The sequence below is a fragment of the Crinia signifera genome, chromosome 2 (assembly GCF_055691185.1).
Source record: "Crinia signifera chromosome 2, ASM5569118v1, whole genome shotgun sequence".
NCBI classification, from domain to species: domain Eukaryota; kingdom Metazoa; phylum Chordata; class Amphibia; order Anura; family Myobatrachidae; genus Crinia; species Crinia signifera.
The window spans coordinates 43143100-43159814 of record NC_139218.1 but is presented as its reverse complement, the minus strand read 5'-3'; the positions used below and the strand labels follow the sequence as shown (position 1 = coordinate 43159814).

Genomic DNA, 16715 nt, shown 5'->3' with positions numbered 1-16715 from the left:
TTTTTCTGATTTGTAAAATTTTGCAACAAATGTTATATTTTTATTTCAATCATGCAAACATAGCCCCTTACTGGCTTAAATGGCTAATATTTGATAAGATAAGATAGTAGTTTGTTACAACCCTAGAGGGAATACAGATGAAGAATTGTTTTTTTATAATAACCATTTCCTGACTTATCACTGACAAAACCTCCACATTACATTTCAGAAAAAGTATAATGTATACAAATTATATTATTTAACACCTTCCTACATACTTCAATGCAACAGCAATACAAAATTATTCCACCCACAAGGCAGTAGAATTTTGCAAAGCCATATGCATTAATGCCCCTTTCAGACCGCACAAATTAAACGGTATATTGCCATTTCTTTACCGTTTCAAAACGGTAATATGTGCGGTCTGAAAGGTCCAGTGATTTTACCGTTTTAAAATAACCGGTATTTTAAAATAGTAAAAAAGCAGGGTCCTACACGTTTCAGACCCGTTTTTTTTGCGGTCTGAACGGGTCTGAAACGGTACCCAGGCAGCAGTGAGCACTATTGGTCCCCAGTGCCTGCATATTTAATGAGCCGGCCACTAATTACATATGCGCATATGTAATTAGCCGATAATTACATATGCACATATGTAATTAGCCACTCATTACATATGCGCATATGTAATGCTCGGCCGGCTCGTTAAATATGCAATGCGCTGGCTCAGAGGGACCAGCGCAGAGGGGACCTGGCTCAGAGGGGACCCCCCCCCCCCCCAATGTGTTTAAGAAAAACCCCACGCGCCGGTACCTCGTGTCTTACGATCCCAGCTGTCGGCTCCTGCTGCTTATAAAAAAAAAGTGACTTTCGGAAAATGGCTGCCCCATAGGAAAGACTGTTTGAAAAAACTGTCTTTGGTATGGGGGCAGCCATTTTCCGAAAGTCACTTTTTTTATAAGCAGGAGTCTGAACAGCCGGGATCCGCAAGGCATGAGGTTCCGGCTGCATGGGGGGCTTTCTTAAACACAATGGGGGGGTGGGGGGGGGGTGTTAGCCATATTGATTTGGGGGGGGGGGGGGTTGTTAAAACTGTAAAAACTGCCACACAGCGTGTTACAGGGGGGGGGGGGGGGGGGGGTGTTTCTGAAGACCGCACTGGCTTTGAACCTGTATTTGGAAAGTTTCCAAAAACGGGTCTGCCAGTGTCATAAAAATGGCACTTAAACAGTAATATCCAGTTTAAGAAACATTTTTAGAAACGTTTCAAATTACCGGTCAAAGCCAGTTTTGCGGTCTGAAAGCAGCACAAGTCAGACTTTGCTAATACCATTATATGACTTGGTAAGAAGAGGTCTGAAATAGGGTATTCTGCTTAAAGAATTAATATATTTAAAAAAAAAAAAAAACAGATCTGTATCCTCAAGTGTACACACCGCAGTGGAGAAAATAATAAATAACAAAAATAATAACGCCTTAACTGGCAATCAGTTTTGTTCCACAAAACCAGTGTTTGCTTATGGAACAAGTTTGCCTTCTTTGTACCAAAAGTTTTTCATTAAACTATTAAGTTATCATAAGAGTTCACTGGGATCATCCACATCAGCAATACAGTCACTTGCAGATTTTATGCATTAATCCCATTGGGCATGGATACAGGTCTGAGTTCTCAACAATTTTCCCATTAGAGAATGAATAATAAGTATGTTACATAATAGTTTCCCGAGACTAGCTTTCAAGTACAGCAGATGTTAATTCAGTAGATAATAGTGCAATGACTATTGTTTACATGAAAATGGATTTTAACTTGTAGTCTTAAGGCCCCCCCATCCTAACAACAAGTCGGACCAGATTTCCCTTAAGAACCCCGGTAACCCCAAAGGAAGGCTTACAAATGATTTTTTTTTATTTTTTACATGCGATAAAGCCACCTTGGGTGGCCGCTGATTCATATAAATGGGGGGGGGGGGGGTGGATTATCTGCCACCCGCCGGGGCTGCAGAGCACCTTTACTGCCCAACACTTCCCTGCTCTGCAGATAGGTGTGTGCCAGCGATGGCACACACTTATGGACCGTATTACTTGTACTCCAATTGGGTCAATTTTATTTCTTCAGTTAAAAAAGTTGCAGTCTAAACATACATGCACCTAGGTGAGAGATTTGGTGAGAAATCTCCAGTTTTGTTTTTTTAAGTGTCAATCATGTACACTACAAGACCAGTTTGATTTTAGAGTGCAAATGATTGCCACTTTAAAAAACCTGGAGATTTCTCACCAAATCTCTCACTTTCTGAATCTCTCATCCTATTAAATCTCACCCTGAATGTCATTTCAAAGGGGTCTTTGTTAATCTGTATTTTACAAAATGCCCAAACACGATCAAATTATAAAATTGCGCATCTTCTTTATCCTTTAAACCGCACATGCAATATTGCAGATGTGGTTCGCATAAATCTATGTCAGGCCTGTCCAAACGGTCGCTCTCCAGCTGTTGTGAAACATACTCTTCCCGGTATGCCTTGTGACCGTTTTAGCAGAAAAACTGTGGTAAGGAATTCTGGGACTTATAGTTTCACAACAGGTGGAGAGCCACAGGTCAGCCAGGCCTGATTAATGTTAAGCATTTCACAAATTATATAAATATATTTAACCCTTTGAGTGACAACGTTGCTCACAGCGACTGTTCTATTAGTATAAATAAATACAAATCCAGCCAAGTTTAGTTAAATACTGCACCCAAAAATAACAGAACAGTCGCTGTGAGCGGCGTTGGCATTTTTAGCTGATATTTTGAGAATCTCTTACAGCAACGTTGGCACTCAAATGATTCAATGGAAGATCAAGAACAGATGGCAGAACAATGGTTTGCCTAATTTTTTTGGAAGGTTTGCAACATTCTCTACAAAAAAAAAAAAAAAAAAAAAAGGATTGATATCGCCTCTTGATACATATGATAAATAAAAAATAAAATAAAAAAAGAAATACAGGAAGTTAAAAATGAAATACAAGGAAACAATGGAGACACAGAAACTAGAAGAAATATTATCACGAAACACTGAACTTGCAGGTTGTGAAGTAATTTCCACCTGAAATATTTATGCACCTCTAAAGGTTATATTCAGATATAAAGCTGCCAAGTTATTCCTTTATATAGGACTTAAACTACGTCTTGATTAAAATGTTAAAGTAGTAGCTTGCATTTTTGATTTTATTTAGACATTTAATGATAAATATCACTTTCCTTCTGTACCTTCCTTTCTGGTACTGACCGATGTACCCAATACCGCTCACAGACAGATTATTGGCCTCTACTGGTAAACAATAAGATAAAATACATAAAACCCATCACATACACACACGCACTGAAGAATAGAAAGTGGATTGATATGTAACACACCTAGTATAATAACATAACCGTTCCCATAACTTAATTTGCCTGAAGGAGGTCACTAGTTTCTAATAAATACTGGCTTAGCACACAAAGCTGCCTTGTGAAGATGATTGGTCCATATTAAACATAATCCATCTTCGGAGCCTTTCAACTTAGCCAAACTTGTTGTAAGTCAGCAAGTGGGAGTTGTATTTAAAAACAAAAAAAGCAAAAAAACGTTGCATGAGATCCCAAGGCGCAGTTGAGCACAATAAATTAGATAGCCTGGTTGAATGACTCTCAACATAGGCAGCTGTGATAAATATAAAATATTTTATTTAGTTCAATCTTCAAGGCAGTACACACTTCAAAAATGACATGGCACAAATTTTGTGGTTGTTGCTAAAATGTGAAAAGTGAACTTTTTTTTTTTTTCTGGACTTGAAATATATACACCTAGCACTGAAAGTATTCCTAGTAAAAATGTGAAAGCTGGTTAAGTCCCAATGTTTAAGGCCAAATTGATACCAAAAAAAGATGTTTGTTTAATCTTCTTGTGCAAGTGTTCACCAGGCACCTGTGAAAACAATGGAATATATTAATGTTGATTATAGCAAGCCAATTAAATATCCTATCCGTTAAATGGTTTTGTTAAAACAAAAATATTAAAGTTTAAATTCAAATTCACACACAAGAATTAACCAAAGAAGGTTTTGTCATTTTATTACGTCATCCCAATATGTTTTATTACAATGCAACATTATGTGATTTATAGGTGAAAATTTTTTTAGACTGAATTTTTAGGACAATAATTTTTTTTTAATAAATGTAATTTGTATTCTGAATCTGAACTATACAGGTGTACACTGTATAGTCTTATATTATAGTGGCTAATCGGCGCTTTCCCAATAGCATACTGGATACATTTATCCACACCCCTGTCCTACAAAAAGGGAAAGTCTGGTAAGTGCATTTAACTGTATAACATTTTATAGTGTTCATTCTAGCACCCGCTATCTTTGAAAACCCATGCAGTTCCTCTTCCCTGCCAGCCACTGTCTGCTGTAGTGCTTCTAGCGCAGTGTGGTCTGCATATCAGCACTGATATGCAAACCAGACCAGTGCTAGAAACATCACAGGAGACAGTGACACCCCAGGCAGGAACAGGAACTACATGGGTTTTCAAAGATGGCGGGCGCAAGAATGAACACTAATTTTATACACACAAAAATTAAGTACTTTTTTTTAGATATTCAAGGTAGAAGGACAAATCACGTGACCTTCAAAAGGTAGAAGTCAATATTAGAATCGAAAACTATTTTTTATTTAAACTATGGTCCCTCAGCTTCAAAACAAGACCAACATGAAAGCTCTAACACAATTTGAAGCGTAACATGTGCAGGGAGAGTTAGATTTTGGTGAGTTACTTTGTTTCTGTGCAGGGTAAATACTGGCTGCTTTATTTTAAGACTGCAATATAGATATCAGTTTGAAGTACACACCCCCACCCAACTTTAACTCTATGCACATGTTATATCTTCCCCACCTACAGCGCACATGGTTTTGTCCATTAGCAAACCAAATGCGCCTTGCGAATTAACCAGAATCAAGTCTTTTAGGTCATCTATTATCCTACCAAATTTCATGAAAATCTGAGATGGTCGGGTTGAAAGCTGTGATGATTTGGCATGGAATGACCCAGAAGAAATAAAGTACCAACCAATACGATTTTAACTGTCCCTTTTCAAACTAAAACAGAAGCGGATTGCTTAGTTCTTTACCAATCTCCAAGGTTATTAAGACTGTTAAAACAGATTGGTTCAAACGTTTATTTCTCTTCAATGTTTGATATGTCGCCACCCAACATGAAACGATGAGAACACTTAAGGTTTGTGGAGACAAGGATAACTGCTTGTCAACTTCTGCGGGTTCACGGACCATTACATAAACCATTAGAACAGAGAGGGAGTGGGTTTAAATTCTAAAGTCCAAAAATATAACGGTAGTTTAGTTGTCTAGCATAAAGGTGTGCATGTACACGTGGTAGGGAATATACCTGGGGCAGGGACTGATGTGCAAGGCCACATATTCTCTGTAACATGTATGCTACATAAGTAACTGGCAAAAATAAATGAATGTCAGACAGAAGTGTCAAGAGACAGGCCTGCCTTTTAAAGATCTTATTTCTAACTACTTTAGTACAACATTAGACTTACATTTTAATTACTTGATGGCATTCCAGACGATGTTCTAACTCACACATGAGACCACTACATGACACAGCTTAGGGTAAAGGTCCTACCAAAGACTGTCAAGTTCCTAATATTTAACCAAGGTAACTTTAATAATCACTATACAACTTCTACCATATAGAGTAACCCTGGTAAGTCATTAGCTCTAACTGGCGTCACCAGAAGGACAGAGAAAAGCAGGAATGGATACTGGTAACCTTCAGTACTAAGCTATTTGGAATAGCTTAATTAGGTGTGTCTGCGTTATTATTTTTAACAAGTCTTTAAGGCCCATCTGAAGGATGGGCGACAGTTTATGCAATTCTTGTTCCACCTACCGTTCCCAACCACAGCAGGGCAGTAGCTGCTGCAGCAGGTACAGAAGATCCCGAAAACGCTCAATGAATAAGCAAACAATCAAGAGAAAAAATAACTGTCTGGGGATCGATCTCACAATGATATCTAGTGTTCCATTCACAGACCACTCGGCCGATGAGTCGCTTATTAATTTCAGTTTGTCAATAGTTTTGTAAAGTGAAAATGTTTTTCATTTAATGGACCCTTATAGGCCTTTAAGGGTCCACTTAAGGGAGTCTGTATATTGTGTTGTATTCAGAATGTCATAGGCTTTCCAACGACATATCACAATGCATGAAAATGCTATTGCGCATACACACTGACCGATATCGCTTGTGCTATTGGTCAGTGACATCACCTGCCCGCTGCACCGTATGTGCAGTCGCTAGCGGTATTGTCAGATCGAGCTGCATGTGCAAATGACATGGGGGGTCGTTAACAACCCACAGCCACACGCATCTTTAACAATATTGACACAACACACTGGAGTATTTACACGCGATATCATCCATATGGTTAATGATATATAGCCAGGTGTGTACCCAGTTTAAGACTAACATGATATCAATAAACTGCCCAAAACGTAAACTGCTAAATACTAGACCCTCCTATAGAACATCTCAGGTTGAATTGGGAATGTTAATAGTGATGTACATACACTTAGTGAGTGGTTCAATTTAAAGTACAAAATACACTTAAGACATTTCAACTAATTTAGAGAACTGAAATGGAAGAGAAAATAATATTTTTCTTCTAAAAACAAGCCTGCAGTAATGCGCCATTTACAAAAACTAATCACACAAATCACAACATATCCTACAATGGGGCAGATGTATGAAGGGTCGTTATGGGGGAGAATGGGTGTCAGCGCACGTTATGTGCACTGATACCGCTTCTCCCCCATGTATGAAGGAGGTGAGATGCGGTAAAGGACAGGGGCGCTGTCAAAATGATAGCAGGCCGAATGTATGAACGGTCAGCATCGCTGACCGTTCCGCACGAAGCCTGCTTTGGCTTCGCCAGCATCAGGCTGGCGAAGCCCTATCTAAACAGCAGGGACAGCGCTGTCCCTGCTGTTATGTCTGGGCTGCGCTGGGGATCTCGCGTGAACAGCGAGATCCCGCGCATGCCCAGTGCGGCTGGCCGGGGGACAGGAGATAGCGCATCAGTTAATACTGATGCACTATCTCCAGAAAGGGACATCGCCGGAGGGGGGAGTTAACGCTCCCCCGCTTCGGCAGACAAGAGGTTAATACATCTTGTCGATGTCCCTTCCTGTTTCGCCTCGATATTGAGGCGAAGCAGAAAGTATCATAGCGGCGCTTATCGCGCCGCTATGATCCATCTGCCCCAGTAGTTGTTATAACATTTCTGGTTATGGTATGGATGGTTGACAGAACCATTAATGGTCAACAGTTAGTACGTTGACACCCTTGAATGACCGACTAGGTCAACACTGACAGAAATTCGACACACTGCAAAAGGTTACCATGAACAGGATCGACAAAGGGAAAGGTTGACACATTATTTCATGGTTTTTGGAGTCCGTATAAGTACCGCGTGTGCTCTCCATGCTTTGGACAGGGTGCGATCAGCACATTAGTCTAACCTAACTCTATGCCCATTTGGATCGTGATGCAAGAACAAGTCAGTTTAAAAGAAAATAAATAAATTGTGTCGACGTCGTGTATGTTGACCGGATAACCATATCTCTATTGCATGGTAGTATACCACAGCTTGCACAGTTCAGGGCCTAATGCATGGGACTTAAGATCTGCTCTTTTGCAAACAAGACCAGCGCATCAGTCAGACAGTATCTTAAGCACGCAATTTAGAAATTGGTTGACGAATGCGGCGATTGCTTGTATCCATTAAGTAAGATGGTTGACAATAGGGTTCAGGGAGAGGAGCTGGACTGTGCATTCTAATTACAAACCTCACGGGAGTTGCTATCATGCTGAGACTTGTGGTGACATGCACACTACAAGCACTGCTAATCAGCATAATGATAAAGAACTTTGCGATCTAAAAGTGCAAAGTCCAAAAAATATCAGCACACGAAAAACCGCCCATCTGGTGGGTCCCTAATACTAAGGTCCAAGCCTGGGGGGGGGGGGTGTGTGCAGAACTTGAACCTTAGTCTTAGGGACTCACAAGATGAGCTTACCTGGACGTTGGATGATGGGTAGATATTTTTTGGGACGAAAAGTATGCCAAGAATATCATTTTTTCTCTAAGTTAGATTGCAGACTTCATTATAATTATTCTGATAAGCAGCGCTTGGTAACTATTGAGTGCGTTACTGGGATGACTGACAGAAACCAGGTAAAAATAGGGCCATTTATTCAGAATGTCTCCATAGAAGGAGAGCCTCAAAACAGTATCTGTATTAGGGTCATTACTGAAGAATAAAAAAATAAAAAAACCACAACAACTTTTATCAAATATAAATCAAACAAATAAAGATGACCGGTCACACATTCTGCAATTTTAAGCCCCGTTGTCGTTTTCAACCACCAACAATTATTTTTATACTTGCCGACAAGATCAGCAGCGGCTCCAATCGTGTACTGGTCATAAGGTAATGTAGACTTTTGTAGGTTTACATACCCCACATGCTGAAATTAGTGGTATATAGGGAGGTGGAGGGAAAAAATTTGGAGCTGGAAAAAGGGGAGGGCACTTTCCGGTCATCTGCTCTTAAGTAATGAATATATTATTTGTAATGTATTAGTTATTGAATAATTATATTTAGCATAAATATTTTTAGGCTTTTCCAGAAGTCCTTGACAGTTTTCTATAAAAAGGTCCACTTTAAAGACAATTGTGACATAACATGGTCTCATTTAACGGGAGATGTATCAAGACTTCTGAAGAGTGGAGAAGCGGAGATGTTGCCTTTGCCAATTAATCAACCTTTGCTGAGCCAATGAAATTACTTGATAAATGCTACACACAAGCTGATATCTACTCTTCAGAAATTCTTCATACATCTCCCCCTTACTGGACCTGAGCAAAATACTCACTTTCATCATCTGAGTCGAACCCAAAATACAGCTGACACTTCTTTTGTGCTAGATGCTGCTCAAGTGCTTCTGAGCTGCAGTAATTCGTTAGGCACTTTGAGCATCTAAATTTGTCCACTGAAGTATTGGAAACAGTACAGTTTTCATCCAGGTGCCCTTCGGTGTTCTTTCTGCGTTTTGGCATGCTAATGTACTGCTCATCTAAGTAACTTGGCGGCAACGGTCTACAGTATGTCCGCTTTTCAGCTGTGCTAGAATCGGTCGTGCAAGTGGACAGATTTGGCTTGGAAGGAGTTTGAGGGTTTACAGCAGCACTGCTTGTCAGTAGAACCTCTTGTGCAGTATGGGAGCCCAATGTATCATTTACATCACTTTCTGTAGTATTAGCTACAGTTCCGGAGGTTTCTACTTCAACAGCAGTCTGCTCCAGCATACCATATCCATTGTGGATTTGTTCCTCAATAGCAGGCGGTGGAACTTCTTGAACTGGATCCTGCCTAACGTTTACCTCCGAAACGTTACAACTATTTTCGCCATTCATTTTCTTCTCCACTTGTTTATACGTCTTTGGTTCTGCTACATCCTTCCTGGACCTCCAGATGGGAACTGGCAAGTCCTCTTCCTGGACAGGTTCAACCCGCTTACTAGGCGGTGCAGGCTTATCTTCTACAAGAATGTCCTCCTGTGGAACAGGAACAGTCTCTATTGGCTCTATCATCTCCAGTACTGGAGGACTAGCCTGCAGAGGATTTTGCCCATAGTGCAGAGCTTCATGCTCGTAAAGGGAAGAAACTTGTTCGAAAACTTCAGCACAGTTTAGGAAACCGCACCGAGCTATGAAAGACTCGTGGCTTAGCTGATGTTCTGTAAACTGAGTTGCTAACTTGAATCTTTTATTGCAGTTTAGTTGCTGGCAAAAGTAGACATTGGGGTAAGCGTGTCTTTTTAAATGGTCCATAAAGTGACTGCAATCTGAAAACTTTCTCTGGCAGAAGCGACACTTCCCCTTATTCCATGCCATTATGTGTTGCTGTACCGTTACGTCAGAGGGGTGAGCGTTCCGTGCATGCTTATTCAAAGCCCTAATCCTTTGGAAAAGACGGTTACATCCCTGAGCAGGGCATTGGTAGTTAATTTGCCTATTTAAAGTCTCTACGTTCTTAAATAAAGATCCATTTAATTTAACACATTCAGTCACATTCTTACTTAATGGGTCTTTCACCTCTTGCGTTTCGTGTACTGTAGTCTTATCTTCTGAACTACTGACATCAGTGGAGAAAGAAGTCTGGGTAGCAGTTGAGCAATTTAGATCTGCGGCATTGAGTTCAGGGGTGTGATTTTGTTCCGGAATGATAAGTTCTGGGGCAGGTTCCTGACACAGAACATGCATGGCACTCAATATTTCATTGGTTGAACTACTAGAATTTCCATTTTCTAAAGATAACGATGAAGCTTCTGAGGAGTGAACTTCATTTGTATCCAAAGCCAATTCTAGGGGGCTTTCCGGTGGAACTTCTGGTGGACTTGCTACCGGATGCCTTTGCATTATCTTTAGGTGATGTCTTAAATGCCTAACCATGTTTATTCTATTCCTGAACTTTCGAGCACATATCACACATGAAAAGCAGCCATTATTTTGATGAGTCTGCGCATGTCTAAAGATGTGACCACCCAAAAACTCCTTATTACACAACGTACAAAGATGCTTCGGAACGGAATGCTCCAGCAAAGGAGGACCAAACTGAGTATGGTTACTCCTGGCATTTGTAGAAACTCTCAGCCTGCTCTTGGGTCCGTTGTGCTTTAATACCCCATTACGTAACTGCATTCCAGAAACATTCAAAGGCAAACTTTGTTCAACAACATCCAAACAAACTTCGGTGTGCGCGGTGTTCGGAGTTTGCAGAGTTTCTGGTGAAGTGGGGTTTGATAATGCCACATCAGCCTTATCGCCGAGTAAAGAAGCACAGTTTCTCTGGATCATTTCAAGACTCCAAAATTCTGGATCAAACACTAAACCCCTTTTTAATATTGGAAGTAGTTCGAAGCGTACCCGGTTTTCAACGTAGCTGGTGAACTCGTTATAATCCTCGTCTGAGCATTTGTACAAGCGTTCCACATCCCTATACAACTCTCGGGTTCGTTCCAAAAAGAAAACGGATAATGCGCAAATTCTGCAAATCTCCAAGTCAGTGGGTAAAAGGTAAGCTATAGTCTTATAAATTAAAGATTTTGTTTCGGGATTGTTGTGAAGATCCAACTGTAACGCACATCCACACAGCTCCACCGACAACTGTACACCAGCTTCTCCTATCTGTATAGATAAAGGACATGTGAATTATAAACTCTGCTGTACATCTAAATCATCATGAAGTATACAATGTATGCTGATTTAAAAAAAAAAATGCATTTAAAAAGGTACTAAGTAAAATCAAGTTTTTACTAATATGGGGGCAGATGTATTAAGCCAGGTGAAGTGATAAAGTGGAAGGTTATAACGCAGCAGTCATTCAGCTCACAACTGTCATTTTCCAAACAGAGTCTGTAAATTGACAGATCGGGGCTGATTGGTTGGTCCTTTATCACCTTACCGGCTTAATACATCTGCAACATAATTTCATATGTATGGCAAAAATTATATTTCAGATGTAGCGGTTAAGTTTTGGAACACTTTACCAGGAAATGTGGTAACAGCAAACACAGTAAATGAGTTTAAAAAAAAAAACTGGATGCATTTATGAACACAAAGGGAATATTATAGTTATTTGCTAGTCTGATATAAAATTAAATAGGTTGAACTCGATGGACTAACGTCTTTTTTACAACCTAAATTACTATGTTACTAGCTTCCCCACCTCCCCTACAGCAAAATACATTATCAAAAGATGAAATTAACCATGTTTAATTAGATGATTTTCCCAACTAAACTGGGTATCCTACACAAATAGGTTATTAGTTTACACTATTCTATAGTACAGTGGTTCCCAATTTTATTTATATCATGGCACTCTAAAGTATCAAAAGAAAAATTCACTAAACCAAAAGTTTCTCATTGAGACATTTAGAAAAAACGCTAAAATAAATTGGGCTTACATGTCATCTTTAGGGGAAGTACGGATGGTGCAATGGTGAGCATTACTGCCTCACAGCATTGGGTTCGATTCCCACCATGGCTCTAACTGTGCAGAGTTTGTCTATTCTCCCCGTACTTGCGTGGGTTTTCTCCGGGTACTCCGGTTTCCTCCCACAATACAAAAATATACTGGTAGGCTAATTGGCTCCCAACAAAAATGTGGTAGGGAATATAGATGGTAAGCTCCGCTGGGGCAGGGACTGATGTGAATGTTCAAATATTCTCTGTAAAGCGCTGCGGAATATGTGCGCTATATAAGAAACTGGTAATAAATAAGCTTTAGGGGCAGTTACGTGGTGAGGGACAGGAATGGCTTCTGTTTGCCCACATATATGATCAGAAGTCACCATCACTAGTTTTGCCTAGCACAAATCACCATAAATAACTTGAAAAATCGGTCCAATACCAAATGTGTGCACATATTAAAAATGAAAAAGGTCAAGATATTTGTGGTTTTCAAAATGAAAAATTATTTTAAAAAAATAAATAAAAAATGTATATTAACATTCCCAGCTGGGCAATCTCTCCAGTTCTGCTCAGAGAAGCAGTCACCGGCATGTACCTACACAAACACACTTACCTCCTCCTTGATTATCTTCATGAAGGGAAATATGACTTTAACATTGGCCGCGACCCTTAACATATTGTAGCACTGCTCAACGAACACTTGCTTCGAGGGGTTTACTTTCAGTTGAAGTTTACTCCAAATAAAGATTAACTCCCTGCAAACAGATAACATGAATACAATTAGAAAGCTCACGCTCGGTATCTGTATGCTAGCAGATAATTAATATGAAAGGCAACTTAAACACTGAATGCAGATTAGGACGGATATTTGGCTGCCCCCTTTTAGAGGGGATGGAGTAGTTACATTAGGCCTGTGGCCACAACAACATACAGGCTTTATTATTTCAGCACCGTGACCTTTGAGTTACAATGTCCTTATGAGGCTAGAACCATATCAACCTGCAGACATCTTGTGGTTGCAGTTCACACTCCAGCAAGTTCCCCGACTAGAAGTCGGTATTAGATTCAGTTATCAAGGGTCTAAAACCGTAAAGCAAGAACAAAGCTGAGGCCTCCTGCTATTTGTTCCACTTCTACGTACAGAAGGAACAGGTGCTTAATCATCAGAAACACAGACTTACTGAAAGCGGTGTACAATGACCATGTGGCCTACGCGTAAAGTAATACATCTATATCCAGTACACGCACTAATACTCTAAGGGGGGGGGGGCTTGGAGTCATGTCAACCTTTTGACCATGTAGACCTAAGGTATGCCGAACTTTGGCCTATTAACCAACCAATTGACTGTTGACCCTTATTACCGTCGACAACATCCTGCCTGACCGACAGTTTTTCTCTGTTTACAGATTCTGGAAGCAAATGACTGAATTACAAAGTGAATTTGTTCCCATCCTGTATCAGATTTTTATTCCGTCCAACCAGCTAGTTGGATGAAAGTTGATCTAGTGTATGGCCAGCATTAATTACACATGGAAAAAGCATAGTATGGTTTCTGTGGTACACTCCGGATGATCAATGAATATCATTGCAGTGAGAAACTTTGATGTCTTATGGAGAGTACACACTGTCCTATATATCGGCCGTTCTATGGAAAATCGGCCAGTGTGTACCAGTGATCTGTCTGAACGGCGTAGTTCACAGATATAGCGCATCGGCTGTGTAACACAGCAGATGCCTGATAGATTTGCGCTTTGTGTATGGGCTACCCGCCCATACAGTAGTCGACGGTGATTAACACTGACTGGGCGAGCACATGCAAGTGCTCCTACCCAGATAAGATGTCAGGCAAAACTGATGGAGCAGTTGGCATGGAGGACACGCTGCCAAATCTGATGACAAATAATCTGCCAGTGTGTACCCAGTTTTACATGTGTACCCCACACATATTCCTGCAATATGCAACACAGACGCTCAAATGTTTTGAGCGGTGGTTTAACCAACGGAATAAGTTATTGCAACAGAGCTCTGCTTAATTCATCTCAATGCTGTGGTTGCGGAATAAATGACTCACTAATTACTACGCTGCAGATCTGGCAAAAAAAAAAAGACAATGAGTATCCAGTGTTACAATTAAATGTATTTATAAATATCAGCTGCTACACAGCGGCTGTTCTATAAACCATCAATAAACTGTGTGCATGCAGGCTGAATGCTACATTACTACAGACATCCCTTTATAAAGGAATGCTTTGTGAACAGAACCATAATGATACAAATTGTATGTATGAACTTCAGCAATGGCATTATTACTCCTTGCTGTGCCAGCCGCCCTCCCATCCAGTCCTACCCCAGCATCAGAGAGCATAATGCATCCACGGAGGTCTCCCCTGCTCTATTACAGTACAATGTCTGAGTACAGTGTTCACATGGCAGTCACATTATCTTATACCTGACAGGTGTCAAATGTTACAGCTGCATTCGCAGGCCAGGGGGAAACTCCCACATCATTCGATGGTCGCCGACCATTCAGTGATGTAGTGAGTGCACGCATATCTAAAATGACTCTCAGGTCACCTTAGATATGCGTGCACATTCGAGAGGAAGTGGGCGGGCAGCTGACACCCCCCCCCCCCCCCCCCATCTTCTCGGCACCCACGTCACGGGGCGATTTGAAACACCCAGCGTTTGAATGGGAATGCACGTGAAATGCTGGGGGTTCCCATGCGCGCAACTACTCCCCCCCCCACCCCGAAGTGTTGGGTGCGTGCCCCTGGCGAACACCCTGGTCGCCGCCGTGGCCACACGCACCCTGCATCTGCGCATGAGCGGATATACAACATGGGCTACACCTGTGTGGCCGCTGTACGCCCCCGGGCCGCAGCGTTGAGTGCGAATGTCTCGGCGACTATGCAAGTCAACGTAGCCATTCGCACAGGGAGCCTGCACATGCGCTGTACAAAAACCGTTTGAATGTGAATCGGGATAGGCCACACTCCCGCATACTCTACTCCCCCTCCTCCCGGGGAACCACCCTTTCCAGCTCCTATGCTGAGACAGAGGTAAGCGCTAGCAGGAAAGAGAAACAACACTCCCTACCAACTACCCAAACTAGTTAAGAGACCGGAGAGAAAACAAGGAAGAAGGGAAGGAGGTTACATACCACCAGGAGGGCGGTTCCTAGAAAAATATCCTGTCTAGAGGAGAGGGAGAATATTCCAGTGTTATGGGTGACATGGGATTGTAGAGGTAATACATTTTAAAAGTAAAGGGATGCGGCTAAGATGCTGATTTATTGGATCTGCAGCACTTGTATATCTGTGCGGGACAATCTACGATGCAGTGGCGGTCTCTTTTTTCCATACCAAGTTCTGTTGTACTTCATATACAGACTCAGTTGCACAGATATACAAGTGTCGCATATCAAATTAACCCTGGTGCATCAATGAAAATACCAGATGCGAGCAAAGTTGCACGGTAATAGTCAGCTCACTAGCAGCACACATATCCAGCTACGTGCCACAATAAGGGCTAGATGTAGGAGGCCGCATCTGTCAGTAACGGTTTACAGTAACGCAACTCAATTTCCCGTTACCCCCTCCAATTCTGTACTGTGGCTGTACTGTACTGTACACGAAGCAGAAGACGCTGTATTTTGAATGAATGTTTTCTAGACACTTACCAAACACAATACATTTTCCCAGTCTGCAACTGCGTCACTAGAAAGGCTTCACTGAGCTGCAGTGCCAAAGCCGTTTTACCTTCTTTTTCAATATCGCAGATAATTTGCACTCCATCGCTGCTATCTATTCTGAGCACGTGCTGCAACCGGTGGAAAAACACAATTAGACAAGGCCGCATGGAGAATCGGAAATGTGAAGAGATCGGAATCATGGCAAACCTTTTTTCTCTTAAGCTTTATTTAGTTAAAGTTGCTCATACACATCAGCTTACAATTAAGCAAACAATTAAGACACATATCCTGCAATCTATTTAAGACTAACAAAAAAAAATAACTGCACTTCATTTTTATTTATTTATTTTCACACCCTCACTGGCACTCCCAAGAAATTTCTGGCCTATGCTTCAGTGCCCAGACTGGCAAACTCATGGGATTGTCACGGTGTGTCTCTTAGTGTCAGGCAGCTGTACTGAGCGCTGGACTCTGCTACAGCCACTGCCCAGTTCCGGCTGCCCGACCCTGTCTCCTTCAACCTGGCTGCATGTGGTGTGACCTTGCTAACATCAGGCCGCACACAGCCGGGTTGCCGGGGGCAGGGCCAGGCAGCGGCTGATGTAGTGCTCAGCGGCACTGCCCGACCACGGGAGACACAGTGGTGGGGTTTTTGGAGGGAGCGCCCCCCCCAAAAAACTCGTCCAATGGGGAGCGCTCACTAAAAAAACAAAAAACGCTGAAGGGGTTAATAAAGCCAAGTGGAAAGACACCAGCTCAACAAGTATTCATACATAAGAACTTAAGATTTAATAAAAATTACCATAAAAATATAGGAAACATCCCAGAGGAGATTTCTATTATACCCCTTTCAGACGCACCTAAGATTAGTACACGGGTCTAACCCAGGAGTGACTTGCCATTAAGTGTAAGCTCCCTGTCCGACTCCCGGGTCCCTGACATTACACGGGGGCAGGGCAGAAT

At 41.5% G+C, this 16715-nt stretch overlaps 1 protein-coding gene across 1 annotated transcript in view; it reads right to left on the bottom strand.

The window, feature by feature from the left end:
• Positions 1-2155: 2155 nt before the first annotated feature.
• Positions 2156-16715, bottom strand: part of ZNF654 (zinc finger protein 654) — a 36667-nt gene continuing 22107 nt past the window's right edge. The window contains exons 6-9 of the mRNA XM_083171932.1: positions 15741-15880; positions 12674-12815; positions 8961-11274; positions 2156-3923 (exon numbers count right to left, since the gene is read on the bottom strand). Coding sequence (XP_083028058.1) covers positions 3913-3923; positions 8961-11274; positions 12674-12815; positions 15741-15880 — 2607 coding nt within the window. The 3' untranslated portion in view covers positions 2156-3912. The remainder of the gene's footprint in view (positions 3924-8960; positions 11275-12673; positions 12816-15740; positions 15881-16715) is intronic.